Consider the following 24,914-nt stretch of genomic DNA (forward strand, 5'->3'; position numbering starts at 1 on the left):
GATCATAACTCACAATAACAATGGGAGGAATCTGAGATTGTTCTTTGCTGTTTGCCTTCATGTGGCAAAATCTTCATCTTACACTTGCTAATCATAAAATATAAAATAGATTGATCATGTTTTGACAAAGGAGGTGAGGGGAAATATAGTGTTTGTTTTGTATACGGGTAAAAATATGAAGAACCTGTCATGGTCTGTCCTACCTCTAGCTGATAAGAGGATCGTGAGCCAGGTCAGTGGAGTATTGAATGAGAGGTTAATATGAGGGTTAGAGTGAGTCTGTTGATGCACATGATCACTTGCTGTTTTGGATTTTTGGACTTCAATGTACCGTTGCCTTATCTGGAGGGTCTTTGATAGGTGTGAGGTTAGAGGAGTAGAGGTTTGCCATATAAAAAGTATATCGGTGTAAATTCTCAAAGATTTTTACTTAATGTCAAACTAAGATACTCTCAAATACCGACTCTTACAATATAGTGTGCACTCTTCTGCAGGTTTTCGGTGTGAGGGCGATTACTAAAACCTGCTTTTGAGGAGGTGTAGTCATCTAAGAATGAGAGCGCAGGGTTGACCACATCAGGCCTCAGGTCAGCAGGAGGAACCAGGACTAACAGCTCAGCTCAGATGTGCTTCAACCTTCACCACAGAGATGGAGCATTTGAGTTAAAGCATTACATTGGATTCGGTCTCCAAAGGCACAATTACAGTATGTACAGCTATTTCACACACTGTACATCGTAAACTCCAGTTAAAGTGCTCCTTTACATTCTCTGAGTGGATAAAGTGATGATGATCGACCACGTCCTGTCCTATCCTCCAATCAATCATCTTGTTTTTATGGACTCATATTCTCTACCATCACGTGGGGCAATGCTGTGTGCTTCAGGCTCGGAGACAAAGGTGCAAATAATACATAAAATACAGAAAGCAACATATCATGGAACCATATAAATATATAAATAACAACATAAAGGGGCATGACATGGACAGTTAGTGACAAGTGAAGATAAAACTGATTTTGTATGAATGACAGCTAAATAATAATGATATAATATAATGATATTATCGTTTAATGGCGTACTTTTAATCCCAATAAATTGTGTGTGCCATTCTGACTCTCTTAGAGGAAATTCATGGGGATTAGTTGTTATTAGAAAACATCTCCATACATCAAGGTTCACTCAACCCGTTCAAATACAAGTTGAGGTCAGACAATCATTAGTGTTACTAAGTAATTACATTAAATTCATTAAAACTATTCATGGTTAAAGAACTGTTAGAAGTAACTATGAAACTCATACGTAAACAGTGTTCATTGACAAGACACATCTAAGACTCAAAATGCAACAGTGGATCAACAGTCTTTGTGCTTTTTCTGTCCACTGCTTCACACGTGTCCTTGTCCAGAATAGACGTTGGAATAGCTCTTCGGAGCGTTTGGAGACGCACACCCCCCATCCTCAGATCTTCCATTGTTCCAGGGGGGCTCCTCAGTGTTGGGGGTGGCCCAGTCAGGCCCCAAGGGTAACACCAGCCCTCGGTGAGGGGGACAGACAGACTAGTGGAGGCCCACAGTTCTTCGGTTGGGGGCAGGGGCGGGTAGCTGTCCAGGAACGGGAGGGGAGGTGGAGCTGGGTGGGACGCTACTCACAGGCCAGCTTGCTGTCGAAGCTGGAGAGGGCAATGGCGAAGGCTTGCAGGGCGCACATAGGGTAGTTAAAGTCCATGGTGAAGACGTCCTCCGCCACACGGCCAAACTGCATCACAATGTAGTCCGCTACAGAGGAGGGACAGGACAGACAAGGTCAAACAGTTCAACTAGACAAAATGGGTCTCTTATTTAAAGCTACATGAGATAATTCGCCACTTTGGCAGCCCCTCTGGTCGTGATAAAATCAGCACTGCGTTTTAAGAACCACACTTCCCACAATCCCCCACTCACTCGCTGTAACGATGGGGGAAAAAATGATAAACGCGCATGGAGCAGACTGGATTGGAAGATTGTAGCTACTTTCTGGAAGGATGGCTTCAATGCAGGTAAATACCGGTCTTCCTTCTTTTATGTGCATGTAGATTTTGTTTCGTGGGGCGAAGTGTTTGTTGTCTTCCTGATACTGTGACATGCAAAACGTGACACTTCCATTTCCACCACAAGATTTTGTACTAGCCAGAACACTGAAATTCTAAAATAATAAATTCACAGGGTCTCATGCAGTCTCATGTCACGAAAATGATTGTTGGGGTCTTGCTAAGGCCAATTCATAAACTAATAGCAAGTAAAAGTGAATATTGAACTATAAAAAATCTCATTGAGCTTTAATTTGAAACGTTCACGTGTCACGTTTGTTCAGGGTGTTCAGGGTCAACCTTGTTCAGGGTGTCTTACAGCGACTCTACTTCGTACTGTGTGGCTGCTACAGTGAGACCATGCATGCAGAGAGAGGCGGAGGCGTGTGGGCGGAGCTCACGGTCGTTGTCGTGAATGATCTGGAAGTTCTTGACGGAGGCCTGGGTCACTCTGCCGTGGAAGTTGAGCACGTAGGACTGCGTGTCGTCGTTCCACACGGGGGTCTTGTTGTGGAGCTCGATCACGCTCTCCGTGCTCTTGTTCTGCCATCGCGCCAGCAGAGACTCGTGATCCTGGAAGGGGAGGGGCCAGACCAGAGAAGGTGAGACGAGAGCAGTCGGATTGGTCAATTGGTTAGTCGCTCGCTAGTCTTGTACACACGAGTTGTACACAGATGTCACATGTTCACGGCTAACTTTCTTTTAAAATGATTTTGGGATCTATAATTGTTGATCTAGTCACTATTGGTGTGTATTGTATTGAATATTTCCTTGATTGTGTTTTATGTCTATCTCAGCGCTGCAGTAATCTGCAAAAGAGACCTTGGATTCAGAATGACTCCCACTCTGAATAGAGGCTGAGTGAACTCTTAGCTGAAATGAGTGTATGAAATGAGTGTGAGTCAGGCTGGCCTGGGCAGAGACTATACTGGGGCCTATTCGCTTCGCAGTTGTGGTTAAAGAAGATATGGATCCCCCTGTTCAAAAACAGGCCTATCCATAAAATGATGCGATGCGGCAAGAACATCTTCTGAAATAGGCTCATTTGTTTGGTCTGTCCCTGTTTTATTCTAGTTCGTAGTGACTGGGGAGATTAGGCTGCTCGATTCGGCATTTGTGTGTCAGAAGGCCAGCTGGCTCTAGACCAGAAACCAAGCGCTGAACAGTGAATAAAAACCAGGCTCTACACCGAGGAGGTGAGGTGAGTCAGACACTAGTCACCCTCCCACCCACTCTCTCACACAGCGATGTTGATGACTCTGTGGTGACTTACGTTGCGCGGCCGGAGAGCCACTCTCTCGTGGTCCATGTTCATCCCGGGGATGATGACGCTCATCTTACGAGGTCCTTTGAACCCCAGCACGTTGGTCTCCTGGGAGACGACACGGTGGAAGAACTCTCAGGTAAATCATCTTGAAAACCTCAATAGATTTTTTTTAAATAAAATCAACTTTCTCCTTTTGGTTAACGAATGAATGAGGCAGCCCCGAGTGAAGGGGGTAGCGCAGTGTGAAACAGTTGCCATTTGCATCTTGACCACTAGGTGTCACCATGCCCCGTCTTGTTCAGTGGCTTTGTGGATCGACTGCCATTCCTTCTCACAGACCCCTGTTTCCAATGTTAATGAAATTTCAAGTCATCACCCATGTGTTAACTCCCAAAATAGTTTTTCTGTTTTCCTACTTGATTGATGTTCCTGAAGTTCTCTGAGTTTATTGTTTTACAACGTTTGTGGAAACCAGAAGTTAACTCCATTCCCACAGAATCTCTGTTTATCAAGACCATTTGGTCTGTGACGTCACTCACATCCTCTGTACCATCCTATAAGAGTCGATCCCTGACTCAGTATCCTTGCTCTGACTAATGGAAACACTTCCTGTGTGAGAGACCGCTTTTGCAAAAACGTATTTCAGAATAAATCTATTGTCTTTGTTTGAAACCAGCTTGAATCGACCACTCGCGTGCTCTTATTTTTAAACCAAGTATAAAAATACTTTCATACCAAGCTCAGTGAAATGTTTCTGGGTTGTCTCGAACCCGACTCACGTAGCAGATAGCAGCGAGCTCCTGGCGCAGGTTACCAGCCTCCAGAGCTGAGGTGCTCTTGACTGGGTTCAGCCCGCTGTCGTACACAGTAAACTTGGTTCCCATAAGGTTGGACCTAGAGAGAGAACACGGAGAGGAGCTTATCACTGTGTGTGTGTGTGTGTGTGTGTGTGTGTGTGTGTGTGTGTGTGTGTGTGTGTGTGTGCGTGCGTGCGGCGTGTGCACACATGCCCGAACCAGGCTGGTCTCAGGCATAGCACGCGTAAGGTGTTTTGATATTTTTATAACATCTTAACCTCAGCATCTAACTGCACACACACCCGTTGTGTAACTGCCAGTGTTAATGTAGATGATGCAACGCTTGGAATCTCATAGCTTTTTTTTTGTGTTCCAGGATCTCTTGTCAAATGTGAACACAAATAAAGATATTAAAATATGTGTGAGTGGGAAGATAGCAGCTAGGAGAGTGAGACTGGCTGGGCACTGCTACAGACACCGTGAGCTTCCAGCAAGCGAGCGAGCGGGTGTTATGGGAGCCGTCTCCATGACACGGACACAAGTCACGAGGACGTCCTACCAAAACATTTGTGGACAGAATCAAGATGGATGCAGGAGTGGAGACCAGCGATGAGATCGCCAGGTGTATGGAGGACTGGGATAACTGGAGACAAAGATGGGAGGCCCGTCTGTGGACGACGACTGTGTGTGTGTGTGTGTGTGTGTGTGTGTGTGTGTGTGTGTGTGTGTGTGTGTGTGTGTGTGTGTGTGTGTGCGTGTTTGTGTGTGGGTGTGTGTGTGTGTAGCCTACCTACTGTACAGTATGTGTGTGCTCTAAAATTAATGAAGGCAGTGATTGTTCCAGCTATTGGACCTCCTACTCCAATCATTGGGACTCATTGGGAATATTGCTCTGCTAATCACTCATTCACTTACAAGTCATTTGTGTCTGTGCCATCAGCAATCACTACCACGATGTGATTAAATAAATAAAAAACACAATCTGATTGCTCATGGTTTACCTAACAGTAATCATCATCATCATATTCAGTAAATTAAGTTCCTACCTGTTGTTTAAAAATACAGGCAATCACTTACAGTTTGATAGATTATGTGTTAACATTGACTGGTTTAGTCTGGTACAGTAGATTAAAAAACTATTGGACTGAATTTGCCATTTGGCCTTATTTAGGCACTGGATGAGACCAGAAAATGATTCATAACTGAAGGTCCGCTTCGTCATTGTAAGTAATTTACCTTTTCTGCTTTGTAGAATAAATCCTAGTGCTGCGGTAAGAAATCTTTTTGGTCAGTGAACAGCAGTGTACTACGGTTTAGAGTCTGCTCGCTCATCTGACCGGCCTCCCTCAATCACATCCTCAGTCACACAGGCTGATTGCCACTTAAAGGTCAGGGAAAGGTCGCGAGCTCATCTCTATGATGCAGGTGAAAGATGGCCGCCCATCACAGTCCAGCTCTCCATCAGTCGAGGGTGGCTGTGAGGACGTAGGGCGGAGCAGCGCTCCTCTCCGCTAGCATCAGAGCGGGCTGAGGGGATTGATCAGGACAGCGGACAGCCATATTTAATTAGGCTCCCCTGGGGTGCTCTCTGGAGCCACCAAGGCAGTCCTGATGGTATCTCTGAGGAACGACGATGTCACTTCCTGCCTCTCTTAGCCTGCGGTCCTGCGATTACCCTCCCATGGAGACCGGGAAGACACACACACACACACACACAAACAAACAGAGGTTCAACAATCACACAGCACTATATATGGAATATGGAAAAACGATGTTTGAAAGGACACGCCCACAGCACTATAGTGCCGCCTCCATTCAAAACATGGACCCTCCCACTCTCCAGCAGAGCCCCGCCCCCTGTGCTCCTGCCCTAATCAAACCCCTCGCTCCAGCTATCAGCACACAGGTGCTGCCCCCACCTTCCAACAATGAGAATGGATGGTGCTTCAGCGGAAGTCATGAATCCAATTACCTCGTCCCCTGTGGCAGGCCAAACAGCTGTGAGCCACATGGCTGCCATTCATTACCGGGTTCCAAACTGACAATTCATTCTTCTTCATCACCCAGAATGCAAAGTGTTATTTTTACATACCTCAGAAGTCAGTGAAAACGTGAGTTGAAGTGAGAACGACAGCGTACACGAGAAGTTTACATCCAGCTGTAGTCATTAGCATTACTAGCATCACTCTCGATCTCACCAGCTTTTATTACCTCTGACCATATGGAGGGGAAGACATCTGTCTTCCCAGTTGAAAGTAATGGATTTTCAATAGTTATGGGCTGCTTATTCGGAGCATTCCAGGCAGCCGGCCAAGCCTGGGGGCTGCAGACTGATGGGAGAGAGAAAGCCTCACCTCAGCTTGCCGATGAAGCTCTCTCCACCTCGGGACAGGTCCGTGGGATCGATGGAGATGAGGTAATTCGATGTTTTGCTCTTCTTTCTTTTCCGTCCAGCTAACAGGAACACCTACGGTGGACCGAGCCACGATCCAATTAGCAGACCAACAACAACAACATCAAAGCTTCAGCATCTCCTTGAGACTGGACCTAGCTTCTGATCACAGATCCACAAACACAGTTTAATAACCACACACACGCGTCTCAGTGAAAACACTCTTCACACTGCCCAGTCAGAAACTGGGTTCTCTACTTCACTTCATCTTGTTGTGATGTTATAATTGTGTTTACATTATGTCTACTACAGTATAATGTCTACCGGCATACTTATACAACGAAAACATGGGACTCCCTGAAAGTGCCTGTCTCACCTCCTCCTCTGTCAGTGTGAGGGTGCCTGTCTCACCTCCTCCTCTGTCAGTGTGAGGGTGCCTGTCTCACCTCCTCCTCTGTCAGTGTGATGGTGCCTGTCTCACCTCCTCCTCTGTCAGTGTGAGGGTGCCTGTCTCACCTCCTCCTCTGTCAGTGTGATGGTGCCTGTCTCACTTCCTCCATTGTCAGCGTGATAGTGCCTGTCTCACCTCCTCCCCTGTCAGTGTGAGGGTGCCTGTCTCACCTCCTCCTCTGTCAGTGTGATGGTGCCTGTCTCACCTCCTCCTCTATCAGTGTGATGGTGCCTGTCTCACTTCCTCCTGTCAGTGTGATAGTGCCTGTCTCACCTCCTCCTCTATCAGCGTGATAGTGCCCGTCTCACCTCCTCCACCGTCAGCGTGACGGTGCGCCAGGCTGTCTCACCTTCTTGCCGTCCTCTCTCTCCAGGTGGAGGTAGTAGGTGGGGTACATGCCTCGGTCCATCCCCTTCTTGTCCCTGGTGATCCTGCACTTGACCGTGATGCCCTGCGGGGCGGGCCGGAAGGTGAACTCCTCCAGGTCGTCCACGTCGATGGCGGGCTCGCTGACGGCAGGCGTGGACGCCGAGGCTGCCTCCTGAGGGAGAGGACACCACGCGCCCACGCCGCACGATCACCAAAATGAATCGTTAGACCTCCCCTTTCATTAGAGGAGAGTTATGAGGGCGCAGATTGGGGTCGGAGGCGGGGTTAGTGCAGCACGCCGTCTGGGGCGGAGACTGGGAGGAGGGAGAGTAAACGCCCGCTGGCACGCTGACGGCAGGGGGGGTTATGGGTGGTTATGGAATGAGCAATCAGAAGTCATGGAACCGAGTACATCCCAGACGGTGTCACTGGGGGTGACACTGGTGACTCTGTCAGGTGCTCTGGGAAGGCTGTGATGTCATTCTGTCATGCCCCAGGCACCTCCCTCTGATCCGCGTGTGAGCAGTAATAATTTACACTCTATTTCTGTCATCGTGCTCTACAGCCCTGCCTGCCTCTCTGACTCACTCCTCACGGACTAGCAGGGCTGTCACCTGCAAAAAGACTGACGCATTACGACTAACGCTTAAGACATTTCTGCTGGTTCCAAAGCACTCTGACCAAAATACTAACTAGAAATGGTGGTCGAGGAGCACAGACCTCCGCCCATGAATGCATTTCGTGGCTCTGTATACGCACACCTGCGTGCGAGCAGGATGTTTGGTATTGCTGCATTCGTTAGGTCGAATAGAAAATCGGTTTGGTATTTTTCCGTAATCCTGCTAACAAATAAACCAATAAACACACGCCACTGAAAACATGATACGGCACTTTCGAGGTAGTCAGTGGTGATGCAGGAAAGGCAGTCAGAAACACTAGCAGGGGTCCTAACCTCACACAGATATGTGCCCTGTCATCTGCCTGCTTTCCAGGGGTGTTTTCAGATGTGTTTCAGAGCTGAAACACGGCCCCAGAGGAACGAAAAGCCAACAGGGTTATTCTTTTCAGCAGAGAGCAAAGTGAACAAAATCAGCAAAGAGCACAATCTAGTCCAAAAGAGAAGGAATGTCGAACGTGGAAGGAACAAATTAAAGTAAATCAGTCACGTGCCAGTCACGACCGTTTATCTAATATGGGGCAGGTTTGATACGACTGTACCTATTTGATACGATGATATGACGACTAACCCATGTTTCGTCGCTCTGATTGGTTATAGGTCTATTCAATTAAATCAAGAGACATTTTGGTCTGTGACCGTTGATAACACCCCTTGGAAATCGAAAATAAACTCCTCAACTCCAGAACCTTCACATCTTGTTGGCTAGGTCAGGCGTACCTTGCAGGACTTCTTGCTGGTGGCCGATCCTGGCCTGGTGTTGCTGTTGAGCTGGGAGGAACTGGAGCTGACTTCATCCTCATCATCCTCCTCTTCATCAAAGTTCATACTGCTAGAAATGCCTTCACAGGCACACAGAGAGGGAGAGAGAGAGAGAGAGAGAGAGAGAGAGAGAGAAAGCTGTCATGGTTATGTCATTGATGTAAACAGAAGTGTTTGATTCTGTACTGAGTGGCTGAGGCAGCCCTATGTACTGTGAGTAAAGGCTCACTGTGTCCCCTCCGTGATAACACACACCCTCACTGTGTCCCCTCCGTGATAACACACACCATCACTGTGTCCCCTCCGTGATAACACACACCCTCACTTTGTCCCCTCCGTGATAACACACAACCTCACTGGAAGCACCAGGAACCACCACCTCAGCCTACAAACACACACGGGCACATCATCACTGGCCAGTCATTGATTGTTGTCCCAAGATAATCATTTTTCGTAACATATGGATCTGGAACTCAGTCTATATTGTCATGTATGACAGACTGAGTGACCGAGAGAGAGAGAGAGAGAGAGAGAGAGACAGAGTAAGAGAGAGAGGGAGAGACAGAGTAAGAGAGAGAAAGAGAGAGAGGGAGAGAGAGTGAGAGAGAGAGGGTGAGAGAGAGTGAGAAAGAGAGGAAGAGATATGGAGAGAGTGAGAGAGAGGGACAGAGGGAGAGAGAGAGGGAGAGACAGAGAGGGAGAGGGAGAGAAAGAGAGAGATAGGAAGATCCACATTCATATGTATGATAGAGACAGCCAGTTGTGTTATAGTGAATTAGTGTACAGTAGGTTGCTGATGTTTTTGGTGAGGTGTTAATTAGCTACATATACTGTTATCAAAAGCACAGTGTTAATGTGTGTTAGCTCGGCGGGACATTGTAGGCAAAAACAAAGCTTCTGTACAAGCTACTGTTCTCTGACTGAACTCTTATTTAAGGTGAATCAGAGGTCTTCACCATTTCCTGGTATCAGGCAAATCACTGCAGCGCTTCATTGGACGGTAGACATGCCACTCAAACTCTTGACTCTGTTTCAGATCATTAAGAGGCTCTCAGGGGCATCATGCACACAGAAGCATTCTGCGGACTGTGTCGTCACATTTGAGGCACACGGACAGGTACAAATGAAGAATAACATACTCCCGCACACACTTTTTCTCTGCTTTTAATCAGTCAACGGTTTCTACCTTCATCAGGACAGATTTTTGTAACAATGAGGAACAGGTACAGACAGGTATAGGCACTAGCCTGGTACGACCATCCCGTTCTCGCGAGCTCACATTCTGTTTCACTAACGCAGAACGGTCTGGCCTTCGCCTCCTCAAGAGCGATTATCCCAAAATCCAGACCATACCGGGCCAATCAGGGACTGCGTTTTAACAGCTGTTCCGTAACACAGTGGAAAGCAACCCCTGATTGGTTCGTGTCCCTGCCGCTCGCTTAACAAACATGGCGGCTCCCGAAGCAACGAGTGGTAACGTTAACGTTAGAAGAATAAACTCAGCTATAAGTGCAGTTATTGCAGAAATAGACTTAATCACAACACTTCAACAAGAACAAGAGTATGCACTAGCGGAGTTTCTCGGTGGAAAAGACGTTTTTGCCGTTCTTCTGACTGGATTTGGCAAAGGTTTGCTTAACGCTGATTGGCTGAAGGTCTTTGTCTGTCAAGGCAAGTACCCCCCCCACGAAATCGCTCTCTATGGGGCGAAGGCCAAACCGATATTGCAGAGCGAAGTCATACCAGGCTATACAGGCTCAGGCACGGGTACAGGCACAGGTACAGTAGGATAATGGACGAGATACCTTTCTTGAGCATGGTGACCCTGAGGTCCTGCTTGCTCTGGGAAGGAGGCGCGCTGCCCACGGCGTCCCCCTCCCCGCTCGCCTCCTCCGAGGCCGCGTGGCCCACCGTCAGGATCTGGATCTGACCCTCCTCCTGGAAGGACGCCGGACCGTCGAGCCCTGCTGGCACCACAACAGCCACTGAGCCCCTAGCACGCCTAGCTAGCACACCTAGCTAGCACACCTAGATAGCACGCCTAGCTAGCACACGTAGCTAGCACGCCTAGCTAGCACGCCTAGCACTGAGCTGCGCTAGTAGAGCACGGTAGTACACAGGAGAGTGTTGGGCAACACACAGACTGGCGTGCGGTACCAACATTCACACATATGTGACAGCGCTGTACTCGCATGCATGGAAAAGAGACTCAGACGACGGGCCGGGTGAGAGTCGGGGCTGCGTTCAGCACGAACAGGAGCAGAGCCAAGACAGCAATCCGATCAGGGCCATATACAGGCCAGATCTGGCACTTGTGGCTTAGTTCCGGCCCATATATGGCCCAGATCCGCTTCCTATCTGGGAGGTGAGTCCGCGCACGCTGTCGAGCGCCATCTGGGTCAAGCGAGAGGGGGCGCTGTGCACAGATCAGCTTTGATGTGAAGGTTTGTGTCTGTTCCTTTGTCAGTCAGTTAGCCCGTACAGCGGAGAGGAACGCAGGTCCTCGCTGCTCCCGACCCCCTCGGGCGCCGTCATTCAGGAGCTGACCTCGTGACCCGACCGTGGCCTGGTCACTACGCTTCACACACACCGGTACATGATATTTCTCTCCTTCTTCTCTAAGGTCCTCTTTCTCACAACACCGGCAGATGGGATTAACTGAGATGAGCCAGGTGAAGTTGAGCACTATACTAGTGAAAGCCAGTGAACACTACGTATACCAGTGGAAGCTATATAAAGTGAATTATTGACTATAGGCCGTGATTGCAGATGAATTGCACCCGCAATCAGAAGATTGATGCCTTTGTGTGTGTTTGTGTGAGTGTCTCAGTATGTGACAGAGTAATCATTCGTTAGAGCACAGGCCATGTCAATGCTGAAGGCCATGAGCGAATCCTGTCAACCGATTGGAGGAAAAACGGATTGTGTAGAATCAGGAAGTTGTCAGAGTAAATCAGAGAAGTGTTGGAAAGCGGGGCACACATTTTCCCCATCCTTTATGGAGTCTGCATGAGACTTTTCAGCAGCTGCCACTCACTGGCACTTTCACTTGGCAGGCTGACAGAAGCCACTCCTCTGGCGTCGTTACAGCAGCCGTGGTCATGATGGGTGGCGTAGAGGCCTGGGAGATTTAGACGGGCGGTCTCGTTAGCCTCCGCTTGCTTCTCTCTCGACAGGGAGGTGACACGCGAACATGGACAGAGACTGGGCTGGATGACGAGGACCAGAGACGAGCAAACTGGACTATCGACTCTATCTACACTTAGGAAATGATATTACGGCGCACCACAATCTCATCCTAAATGTGATAAGACACAATGATCAGGACTAGGGGGCACTTAAAAGAACAAAATCTGTGTTGTTTACCCCTCAAACTCAATTGATACGTCATGGGTTGTTCCATGCCTTTCCAGATCACATCTCTCATCTGCATTGTGGGAAGTGAAGCATTGTGGGAAGTGAAGAGCTGGGGTAGTGAGGGCAGTGGGGGGGTGGATGACAGGAACTGGCCACATGTCTTCTCCAGCGCTGCAATATACTGTTAACCCTGCTCATCATAGCCTAACACTCGCACATGCTGAGTTTCATTCTGTCACAACAAATCAAAGTATTCCCTCGCTGAAAACCTGCAGACTTCAATCTGATTTTCATTTCCCGCCCTGCTGGAGGTGCCCAGTTAGAGATGGTGGACACATGCTGGACACACACAGACTTGGCTCTACAGAGCTGCTCTGGACAGCGCCAGACAGAGAGGGAGAGACGTGCACACTGAGCTGCCTCCCTGCCTGCCAGGCTGTCAGTCAGTCAGTCAGTCAGTCAGTCAGTCAGTCAGTCTGTCTGTCTGTCTGTCTGTCTGTCTGTCTGTCTGTCTGTCGGTCTGTCGGTCTGTCTGTCTGTCAGGTTGTCAGTCAGTCAGTCAGTCAGTCAGTCAGTCAGTCAGTCAGTCAGTCAGTCAGTCAGTCTGTTGGTAGGTCTGTCTGTCTGTCTGTCAGGTTGTCTGTCTGTCTGTCTGTCGGGGCTACGGGGCTGACCTTTGTGCTTCCCCTTCCTCTCCTTCTTGGCGCTGCCCGTCTGTGGCGTGCTGCCGGTCGACGCCCTGGCGGTTTTGGCGGAGCGAGGAGGCTGCGGGTCCGCCGCCACCTTCACCTCCTCCCGCTCCGCTTCCCGCACTACGCAGGGCCAGGGAGGAGGGCCAGCAGCGCCAGAGACGGGGTTAGCAGGGCAGCCAGGATTAGAGAGAGGGAGGGAGGGAGGGAGGGAGGGAAGGAGAGAGGGAGAGGGAGGGAGGGAGAGAGAGAGGGAGAGAGAGAGAGGGAGGGAGGGAGAGAGGGAAGGAGGGAGAGAGAGAGAGGGAGAGAGAGGGAGAGAGGGAGGGAGGGAGGGAGAGAGGGAGAGAGAGAGGGAGGGAGAGAGAGAGAGAGGGAGAGAGAGGGAGGGAGGGAGAGAGAGAGAGGGAGAGAGAGGGAGAGAGAGAGAGAGAGAGGGGGAGGGAAAGAGGGAGGGAGAGAGAGAGGGAGGGAGAGAGGGAAGGAAAGAGGGAGGGAGAGAGAGAGAGGGAGGGAGAGAGAGGGAGAGAGAGAGAGGGAGAGAGGGAGGGAGAGAGAGAGAGGGAGAGAGTGAGAAAGAGAGGGGGAGAGAGAGAGGGAGAGATAGCGAGAAGATATTAAGCCGGAGAAAAAGGAGACAGGGTTACAGTTAAGGTTACAGTGAAATAAATGGAAAAGGAAGTTAGCCAAGTTTCCGGGAGCAGAAGAAGAAGAGCAGTGCCATTTCTCAGCAGGGAAACCAGACGACAGTCATGCAGTATCTCTCACTCTTGTGTGAGAGACATGTCAGTGTTACAGCTTATGAAGGTGTGCTAGCACTGTGAATCCATCCAATCCCTTTGCAACTTGATTTCTTTAGTCTAAATGCCACAGTAATTTAATATTTCTACATCCGCTTAGATTTGATGTTGATCATGTGACTAGACCTGGGTCAAAACGCTATTTGAAATAATTTCATTGACTTACTGTATCCGTGGTTGATTGTTCTTGTCTGGAACAATGGAACCAATGGGGTGTCTGCAAAAATGCAAACCCCACCCACTTCACCTGACACTCCAGACCGACTCAAGCCAACAATAAAAGAAGGATTTCAAATAGTATTTCCACCCAGGTCTAGACAGTATCCATCCACTGCATGATTCCATGAGCAATTCCCATAATGTATGTTACAAGAGACTAATGAATACACTGGTTGGGTTGATCTCTACTTTTGTAGCAATCCTATTTGGATTTCAAAGGCTTTTTTTGTGGGAACCCCTTTAACTTGCAGCTTCAAAAGGAATTAGATCAAACATTTTCCATGGAGTGGAATGCAACGTGCACACGGAGGGAAGGAGGACATGAGCACAGCACAGGAGGTTTGCTCAGACATGAAACCCCACTGTAAACCCTGACATCAACAACTGGATGCTTCCCAGTAGCTCAGGCTGTAGCTCAGTTTGTAGAGCAGGTCGGTCAGTGATGGAAGGGTCAGTGGTTCGAATCCCAGCTCCAACTGTTCACATGTCGAAGTGTCCTTGAGTAAGACACCTAATCCCCAAATTGCTCCCAATGAGCAGGTAAGCACCTTGCATGACAGCTGCCGCCATTGGTGTGTGAATGGGTGAATGAGAGGCCATTGTAAAGCGCTTTTAGTGCCGCTAAGGTGGAAAAGCGCTATATAAGTGCAGTCCATTTACATAGACATTGCATGAATTTGAACCTCCTCAGCTACTGAATTACACTTGTACTATACTGAGATACAGCTTTCCATAGGAGGAGACGCCACGTTCCAGGCAGCTGTTCAGTGGGAGATTTAATGAAAATGAAGGCGTGTTTAAGGATTAACTCTGTAACGTAAGACAGAGCAGAGAGAACATGCAAGCCCCTAGTGATGATAGAATCGGATCTTAAAATAGAGCCAAGAAAATTAGACCAGCCAAGGGAGTAGTCTAAAAGTGTAAAAAAAAAAAAGAAGAAAGAGGGAGAGTGTGTGTGTGTGTGAGAGAGAGAGAGGTGTGAATGTGACAGAGGTGGGGGTTCATATTCATTCAAGGTCACATGCTCTCATTATGTCACTGCTGCTGTATGAGGTCATGTTTGTTGCTAAGCAGAGTGTGTTTTTTTTTTGGTGTAATCCTCTCTCTGCGCTGTGTTTGGATGCGTGCTGTGTCATAGATTGGACTCAGCATCTGTTTTGGAGAGGAGAATATGGGTTGAGGAGAAAATGGGTAGAGAAGCCCAGAATGTATTCTAGGGCTGTTTGATCGGATCTCTCACATGAACAGAAGAGAAGCACATTAATTACGGCTCTACAGTAAATGAATGAACACGAAACGCACATTTGTATTGACGTCAATCCGTCTGAGTAGAGAGGGAGAGCTTTCTCCATGCTTGAGCTCTGGGGGGCTTGATTGTGACAGACACCATTTTGACAGCCTGTCTTTGGATAGGCCGGCTGGCCTGAGAAGATGGTATCTGGGTCTGGTGGTGTAATGCCGGGCTCAGACTACAGGATTTTTGTGCCGATTTATCCCCGATTCATCCCTCCCGACTATCGGAGGAGAAATCTGGTCTGGAACGTTGGTCGGGGCCGATGATCGGCCCAGATTATCTTGTGGCTGTGGGAGGCTGTGGCTCAGTGGTAGAGTGGGTCGTCTAATGATCGTAGGGTCGGCGGTTCGGCTCCACCTGTCCACATGTCGAAGTGTTCTTGGGCAAGACACTGAATCCCAAATTGCTCCCAATGAGCAGGCTAGCACCTTGCATGGCAGCTGTTGGTGTGTGTGTGAATGGGTGAATGAGAGGCCTTCATTGTAAGAGCTTTGGATAAAAGCACCATATACTGTAAGTACAGTCAATTTACCATTTAATGTGAGGGGTTTACAGATCCAATCATATACCTCCCGATCGGGGCGGCCCCGATAATATCAAACATGTTTGATATTTAAGATTATTACATCCCGACTTCACAAGTGAGACGGCGAGACCAGTGGTTCGTTGCTCCCTCGGGCACGATAAGATCCTGTAGTGTGTGATGAGCCGTTATTTTCAAATCTTGCTGTGTGTGCTTGTTTGAGATGCGCAAGAAGAATATCTGTTAAGATTCTCTTTATGTGCGTGATGTAACCCGATTTCGAAATTGGTTAGGATTTTAAATATCCTGTAGTGTGAGCCCAGCATTACGAGTGACGCCAGTACCAGGCAGAACTATGCCAGAACCATGCCTTCAGCCCACAGTCAGCCTTGGGGATTAGAGAGCAGCTGAAGGCTCTCTCTGGAGATACGTAACCTAGCGCAACCCCTGGTCAGATAGCAGAACTATCTAACTGAGAACAGAGAGAGAGCAAATTGAACTGGTGGATCCTGTTACGGACCAAGACTTACAAATGTTTACATTTTATACACACAAATGTGAAGCGCTGTTTTTTACAAAATAGGCTTTTTAACCTCAATGGGTCCTTCATGGTTAAATAAAGGTTAAATAAAAAATGTAAATATTTTGTGTTCTATATAATGTATTTACACTAGTTTGTTTACACTACCAAAAGCAGTTTCTCTTCATTCTAAGGTTAAGGAATAGATTGGACGACCTGATCAAACAGTGGCATTCTCCAAAGACCTGTAAAGCTCACACACTATGTCAATTTCCAAACTTTCACATCCACTCTATTTGAGACGCCTGGATCAATAGCAGTGTGTTGACACAGGCAGGGCTGTATTCCTAGTCCTACAGTAGTATTGATCATTTCTTTCCTCAGTCCGCAGTGCTGGAGTTTTATGACATGTCAGAGGAGAGGGGGAGGCGGCTGAGAGGACAGGGCACTCCTGGTCCTGGTCCTGGTCCAGGTGCTGGTCCTGGTCCAGATCCTGGTTCTGGTGGTCTTACCGTGGTAGATGGTGCTGCTGTTGCTGCTGAGGTAGGACTCCACCAGCGGCGCCTGCTCCTCACTCTGCTTGGTCCGGCGGGCCCGGGAACGCCCGTCCACGTTGGACTGCACCATCAAAGGCTCCTGCCTCTTCTTCTTCTGCTTCTGCTCCAAGAGGGCTCGCTGGAGAGCACACACAAGCGTGCATGCACGCACACACACACACACACAGATTCATAAATTATCATGTACTGAATAATTTACACATGCAAACGTGATTACCTCCGTGTATTTTTTGTCACAGTGGCATCGAGTGTGGATGGTCCAGGCTAGCCAGCTATATTTGAGGTAGCATAGCACCGACAACAGCCCTCGTTTTCTAGCCTGCTGACTTGCTCTTGCCATGAGAGCCAGTCTGAGCATGGATGTGGGTCTGCATCCTGAGGAGCACGGAAATGAAGACTCTGACGATGGAGCCACCTGCCCACTTGCCTCATGTGCGAGCAGATGAGGGCAGTACGGATATCAGGCAAAACATAGTCGCACATTATTTCACATTATTTGCTTTGCTGTCTCTGCAACCAAATAAAGTTGTCGAATTACACCTGTGTGACCATTGTACATTGGCTTTTCCTACGTTAAATTAAATTATTGTTAGTCGCTTTGGTTAAAAGCGTCTGCTAAATGACTGTAATGTAATAATGAACAGCCACAATCCCTGTGCCAAAGGGTTCAACGCTTTCCTGGGTTCTTTGAATTGGACGGAGAGAGTAGAGTTCTTGTTGGGAAGCAGGAAATACTTGATCAGTTTGGTGATGAAAGATGGTACAGCCCTTCACCGATCAAAGAGGTTTGGGTTGTTTTTTTTTTTTAAATTGTGAAGCTTCTGTTCATATGATAGGTTCACTATGTCATGAGTTCATTCATAAACACAGCTCCCCTTTCGTCTTCCCTCTCCAATATGGTGGCTATGTTTACGTATTGCAGAAACGATCCAAAACAGTCAATGAGGCGTCTAGTACTGTACCTATATAGGTCCATAAATATTTGGACACTGACACACTTTTCATCATTTTGGCTTTGTACACCACGACAATGGATTTGAAATGAAACATTCAATATGTGCTTTACGTGCAGACTTTCAGCTTTAATTTGAGGGTATTTACATCCAAATCAGGTGAACGGTGTAGGAATTACAAACAATTTTACACATGATCCCCCTGCCTTTTTAAGGGACCAAACGTAATTGGATAATTGGCTGCTCAGCTGTTCTATGGCCAAGTGTGTTATCCCCTCATTATTTTATTTGTATGGAGCAGATAAAAGGTAAACAAGTTAATTTCAAGTGTGATACCTGCATTTGAGATCTGTTGCTGTCAACTCTCAATATGAAATCAATAAAACTGTCACTATCAGTGAAGCAAGCCATCATTAGGCTGAAAAATCAAAACAAACCCATCAGAGAGACAGCAAACACATTAGGTGTGGCCAAATCAACTGTTTGGTACATTCTTAAAATGAAAGAACACACTGGTGAGCTCAGAAACACCAAAAGTCCCAGAAGACCACAGATAATAACTGTGGCGGTTGACAGAATAATGATTTCCCTGGTGAAGAAAGACTTCACAACAGTTGGCCAAATCAAGAACACTCCCCAGGAGATAGGCGTATCAGTGTCAAAGTCAACAGTCAAGAGAAGACTAGATTTACAGAGTAAATACAGACGGTTCACCACAAGATGTAAACCATTGGTGAGCCTCAAAACAGGAAGACCAGCGTATAGTGCCAAAACATCAACAACAACAAAAAAGCCTGTACAGGGAACTGCTCATGATCCAAAGCATACCACCTCATCAGTGAAGCATGATGGTTTAGTGTTATGGCATGGGCATGCATGGCTGCCAATGGAACTGGTTTCCTTGTATTTATTGATGATGTGAATGCTGACAAAAGCAGCAGGATGAATTATGAAGTGTTCAGACAATATTATCTGCTCATTCAGCCAAATGCTTCAGAACTCATTGGATGCTACAAAGTAGTAACTGGGGCCTGCTAAACAGTAAAAGTAACTTAAGCTGAGGATACACTACAAGATATTATGCCCGATTTTATACACGATTCAAAATCCTGCCAAGTCTGTCCTAGTCAGCAGCAGTCTGCACTAGTTGGGGGTAGTCGGAGTGGCAATTTGGCACAGAAATCTGTAAGTGTATGAGGGGTACAGATTTAAATCGACAAGTGTATGATGAGAACAGACTGCTCCCGATCTGAGTCGGAGCGAGTCAGAGCATATCAAACATGTTTGATATTTTTGAGCAGATTCTGGACGCAATCGTGTAGTGTAAACACGCCACCACCCAGTCCAGTCGTTAAATGTGCGATACACAGTTTTTCAGTTGTCATACAAAAATCATCAGAAGCCAGTCGTCTAGTGTATACTCCCAGTCATTTCATAATCTGTTAAGATTGTGAAAGTCTTCTAGTGTATCCAAGGCTTACGTCAGTAGAAATATGTCATATCTCTGAGGTTTAAATTTCCTTCGTGCCTCAAGCACACACATCCATCGCCAGCCTTATCACAACAAAAGTATGAGCAGCACCCCCCACTAGAGCACACGAGTGTAGATTGGCTGGAGTTGGTGCTGGTGTAAGTTGTCACAAAGTTGACTTGCCGTTTTATTGGATTGTTCCTAGTAGGAAGTCCGACCTCCGCATTATCATCTAACTCAGCAAAAGTGCGGGGGACAGATGGGGACCTGCAGGGGACATACAGTACCCCGCTACGCACATGTTTTGAGTCCATCCCCGTTGTGTTCTGTCATGTCTATGCCTCCCTCTGCTATCCATATAGTGCTACTGCAGCCATAGTGGATCTGCTCAATGCATTCTACAGGGTCTAAGAACCTCTAAGCACCAAAAGAGCTACTAGAAACTAGCCTCGTGAGCCATCCTAATCTTGTGAGCTCACATCAGTCTGGCAAAGTTCGATAGAGGTCCGTTTGTGCCCGATCAGAAAACGATCGGCCAATCAACGTTCTTTGAGGAAATACTAGCCACTACGCCGGGCTTGGTTTAGGTGTGACGCCAGCGAGACGTGTCGTCAGGTTAACTATAAACACATCCAGCTCTGAACTGTGTGGATTTTGAAAGGACAATAGATGAGCTGCTGAGTAGAATACTATACTTTTACTGACAAGCATTGTTTTTTATTTACAAAGCAAAAGGTAGGCCTACTTGGCAATGTGAAGAATAAGCTGTGTCGAGCGGCCAGCCAGGTGGGCACTGGTACTGTACATGTGTGAAGGAGGGCCGGACAGATGAACGGACAAGAGAACAAACACAGGAACGCATGCACACACTAACGTACCGGGGTGAAACTATTACCGCCCCCATCCCCCGGCGGTTTCATCAGTGGGGGACATTGATTCATCTATTTGGCTGAAGAGCTACTATAAATAAAAACCCATCAAGAGCAGCGGCTCCTCAAATCCATCCAGGTTTTACCTCTGACCTCTGTCAGTGGCTAATCAATTTCACATGGGTTTGACTTCTGTCTGTGGTGTGCCAATACACTTCCTGCTTGTGGATAATGATCATCTTTAATGGCCTCGCTCTGTGATTGTGTGAGGGATTGTTTGGATAATTTACAAATGATTCTTGACTGACATCAGCCTATAGCTTCAGTTATACATGTCGTCGCTTAGACCCCCTGTTCTCTCACCAAATGTTAGCTTGCAGCGCAGCACTAAATTGGTGTCACAGTGCGCAGTCATTACCCTAACTCAATAATTACTTTTCCCTGAGCCTGATCCAATTTATGCAGTAATCCGAGTTCTGAGGCGTTGCCAACTTTCTAACTTCTTGTGAATGCCAGGTCCCCAGACATACTTTCAAAATACTGCAATAACATAGAACCAACACAGAAAGCACACACACAAACACATATTTTCTTCAGTCTCTTATGAATGTTTCAGATCCCTCTCTCCCTCTCCAAATGCCACGCCCCCAGCCATATACAAGAATCTCACCCAGGCTTGGTACTCAGCATACTTCCCTTCTCTCACTACATTCACAATGCAGGAGCAGTACTGATCCAGGATCTGGTCCACCCTGCCCATGTCATATCTTTCTCCTAATCATCTAAAAGACAGAACTGATCCTAGAGACGCTTTCCGCTATCCTGGGTAGACCGTGCCCCAAATAGTAAGGTTAATTTAGAAGGACGTAGACCTGTGGATATGCAATCCTTGCAAGCAGAGGGCGATCCCAGCGCCTGAGCTCATCAAATATTGAGGTCACCTGATGGTGCAGAGAGCTGCTCTAACTCCTGTAGTGTACTGTTCTCATGCTGTGGTTAAACCTGGAGGACCAGCTAAGTAGAGTTCAGGACAGGCTCTCTCCCTTAGCAGGACAGGAAGGAAGAGGGGGACACTCACGCTAAGTTAACCAAGGAGAGACCGCGCGGAAGCATGGGAGAGCATGATGTGATACTGGGTGATACTGTTTTTTTGCTTCCCTCTGGAATATGTAGGGGTGGGACGTCTGCCCACCTCCCTTGTTCTCTGTAAAGCGCATTGTGTTGCCTCTGGGTATGAAATGCGCTATACAAATAAAGCTTTGATTGATTGATTGATTGATTGAAGAGGGGGACACCCACACTAAGTTAACCAAGGAGAGACCGCTCAGAAGCATGAGAGAGCATGAGGTGACCTCAGTAAGCTAATAAGCTGGGTTTCTTATTCTCCACATCCTTTTCTCATCGATCATCCGCGGCAACAGAGTCGCAAAGCGTGGGGAAAGCGCGAGGGGGTAACTTAACTTGGTTAAGTTAGAGAATCAAGAAAACACACAAGTGGTCGATTCAAGCTGGGTTCAAACAAAGACAATAGTTTTATTCTAAAAGGACGATTTGCAAATCGGATTCTGAAACAGGAAGTGTTTCACCCATCAGAATAATCGCGGGACAATTTATAGCATGGTAGAGGAAGTCACACGTACTCTGGGACACAGGGTAAAGGGAGGTGATGTCACAGAGCAAAGGGTGTTTCTAAACAGACTGATTTCAATGGAAACAGATTAGAAAGAGGTTTTACAGAGGTTGTCAGACAATGAACAGAGATCAATCAAATAGGTAGATTCAATCAGATAGGAAGATCAATCACAATAGGAAGATTCAATCACATAGGAACACAGAAAGGGGGTAACACATTTATGAGACTGGAATTTCATTAACAGGGGCGCACGGTGTGGCGGCCGTGGATGCACCCCGGCGGCTGTAGCTCAGTTGGTAGAGCGGGTCGTTCAATGATCGAAGGGTCAGTGGTTCGAATCCCAGCTCCGACTGTCCACATGTCGAAGTGTCCTTGAGCAAGACACCTAACCCCAAATTGCTCCCAATGAGCTGGCTAGCACCTTGCATGGCAGCTGCCGCTCACACTGCTCACATGGCCCATGCAGCTTTGAGAACAGCATGTAATGGGACCAATCAACATCCCTTACAGCACATACTTGCGCTATGTGCTGTATGGGGTCTGCAGTACACCTGGGAACTATTCTAAAGTCGTCACACAGCACGAGACACCGAATGATTGGTCAGGAACTGCTTGTATAACCTTTTTTTCGGACTCAAAGCTGCGAGCACTGGAAATGGCTGAAACGGTATACTGCATGAAGAGGCAACTCCGGTGCTTGGGTAATTGTGTAAATAACACGGTATGAATATTGAAAAGCACTTTGATGTTCCAAAAAAGGTTTGTTCAGCAGGGTCACCAGGGTACACAATAGGGATGAGACGGTATACCGTAAAACCGCGAACCGCGGTATAAAATGTCCACGGTATTAGAACCGTGACATTCCCTGTGTTTACGGTATTACGTTTACGGTATTACACAATAATGCGCTGCTGAAACTTCACATTTCTAGTTGCTTGCAACAGTTAATTTTGTAATTTAATATAAGCTTGCTATTAATAAACTGAGCTTAATTACAATAGTGTGTATTTTCCATCATGTGTTGCACTGTAGTTCCTTCAAAGTAAAATACTTGTTTTTTTTGTGTGTTGGAGAGGTGAAATGCCGTATACCGTAAAATACCGTAAACCGTACCGTGTAACTAGATACCGTACCGTACCGTAATGCAAAAATCCATACCGTCTCATCCCTAGTACACAACACACAATGGGTCTTTTTGCAGCAGTACCTTTATTCATCAGACCTGGGAAATTGTTCTAGTCTTTTTACTAAGACGTACTGTATACTTGGATGCACTAATTATGATATTTGGATGTTTTTTATCAGACTTTTAATACATTTAAAATAAGAGAAATTATATTTTCCTTCCTTTCTTCCGTAATTTCTTCCTACCATTTGTCCTTGTTCCTTCTTTATTTCTTCCCTCCCTTCTCTCCCTGTGCTCTGTATACTCCTCCCAGGGGTTGAGTTCAAGGCTGCTCTGAGTACTGAGGTAATGTGGAGGGCATCTCATATGATGTTGAACTGCCTCAGTAATGAACATGGATGCGCTGCAGTGGCCTCCGCTGTCATGGGGCCAGGCAATGAGAATTCACCCACACTCTCTGGGGACGACAGTGGACTAGTAATCTGGTCAGGTACTAGAGCAGTGCACCTGCATTCAACTTTCATTTCATATCAGGTAGTCCCCTGACACACAGAGAGAATTTTACTGGAAGACAGGCCACCCCGATTGAAATATGTAGCCTGTCGCTCTGATTGAGTTTGATTGTCCAGCTGTCATTCAAATCCTACACCATTTCCTGTCAGTATGACTTCTCTACCCTAATAACTTGTGTGTGTGTGTGTGTGTGTGTGTGTGTGTGTGTGTGTGTGTGTGTGTGTGTGTGTGTTTTGAATGTGAGAATGTGAATCTGTTGATGTGTATAACAGCCCTATAACTCCACAGAGATTATTCTCCAATCAAAAGCCCCAGAAATTGCCCTCTGCATTTCAGGAAGAGCACCGAGGGGGCTGGTGAAACAAATGACTGTGCCTCGAACAAATTTCACACTCATCACTGGCTGTCAGACGGGAGCAAAGAAGGTAATTGGAGAATCTGATGAATCACTTGGGGGTGTCAGGACTGTTGACGTTGCTCATACGGTGTGCTGCTTCTCGGGCCTGAGATGACTCACTGCTGAACATCTCCATCATGCACACTGAGATGAACGGGGGAGCTATCGTGCTAAATCGTGTCCGGCTGCCAAAATGTGTCTAGGTGTCATCAGAGTGGCATTTCGAATGGGCCATAAGCCACCGATCAACGTTCCTTAAAGCACCTTTAATTGCTTGCTGAAATATCAGCCAGCTGTGATTCAGAAAACACAGCGGATGGATTTTCAATAGCAATACCAGTGAATTGAAACACTGTAGATTTGGTGTATAGCTGAATGAGTTTGTGTACTTAGTATGAATTGTTAATAAAGTTGTTTTTTTTATCAAAATCTCTCCATCTCTCTTTCTCTCCCTTTCTCCATCTCTCACATTCTCTCTCATTCTCACTCTCTCATTACAGTATCTCTCTCTGACTCTCTCTCTCTCTCTCCCCATCTCTTTCGCTTTCTGAGAGCTGTTCGGTGTGTTTGGAGTTCTTCCTTTTCTTTTGGGTGTATATGGCTTATGTTTGTTGTTTGTTTTTATTTTTGGGGTGTATATGGTTTAGGTTTGTTGTTTGTTACGAAATAGTGTGTTGATAGATGGTACTGTGAGTTGGCAGTGGGTGCTGACCGACCAGCATATGCTGGTTGTTTGTTTGGGCATGGAGTTTGCCAAACTCACGCGGAAACATGGCGTACGAATTCCCACTTCTTCCTATGTAGTTGGGCTGGGGGAGATGTAGTTGGGCTGGGGGAGATGGAGTTGGGCTGGGGGAGATGGAGTTGGGCTGGGGGAGATGGAGTTGGGCTGGGGGAGATGGAGTTGGGCTGGGGGAGATGGAGTTGGGCTGGGGGAGATGGAGTTGGGCTGGGGGAGATGGAGTTGGGCTGGGGGAGATGGAGTTGGGCTGGGGGAGATGGAGTTGGGCTGGGGGAGATGGAGTTGGGCTGGGGGAGATGGAGTTGGGCTGGGGGAGATGGAGTTGGGCTGGGGGAGATGGAGTTGGGCTGGGGGAGATGGAGTTGGGCTGGGGGAGATGGAGTTGGGCAGCAAACAGATACGGAGAATGTTGTAGTTGAACATACTGGCGGTGGAGCCGGTAGTGGGACTGCTGTGGACACTGAGCAGGG

The 24,914-nt window shown here is 47.3% G+C and overlaps 1 protein-coding gene across 1 annotated transcript in view; it reads right to left on the minus strand.

Annotated features, from left to right (window-relative positions):
* Positions 1-1,643: 1,643 nt before the first annotated feature.
* tub (TUB bipartite transcription factor) overlaps positions 1,644-24,914 on the minus strand; it is a gene marked incomplete at both ends in the record, with an annotated part of 81,639 nt that continues 58,368 nt past the window's right edge. The window contains 10 exons of the mRNA XM_084436674.1: positions 1,644-1,777; positions 2,469-2,640; positions 3,341-3,439; positions 4,114-4,228; positions 6,486-6,598; positions 7,324-7,515; positions 8,740-8,861; positions 10,587-10,745; positions 12,813-12,950; positions 16,696-16,858. Of these exons, the coding sequence (XP_084292800.1) occupies positions 1,644-1,777; positions 2,469-2,640; positions 3,341-3,439; positions 4,114-4,228; positions 6,486-6,598; positions 7,324-7,515; positions 8,740-8,861; positions 10,587-10,745; positions 12,813-12,950; positions 16,696-16,858 (1,407 nt within the window). The remainder of the gene's footprint in view (positions 1,778-2,468; positions 2,641-3,340; positions 3,440-4,113; positions 4,229-6,485; positions 6,599-7,323; positions 7,516-8,739; positions 8,862-10,586; positions 10,746-12,812; positions 12,951-16,695; positions 16,859-24,914) is intronic.

This window comes from Borostomias antarcticus, assembly GCF_949987555.1.
Source record: "Borostomias antarcticus genome assembly, chromosome: 4".
In the NCBI taxonomy this organism is placed as follows: domain Eukaryota; kingdom Metazoa; phylum Chordata; class Actinopteri; order Stomiiformes; family Stomiidae; genus Borostomias; species Borostomias antarcticus.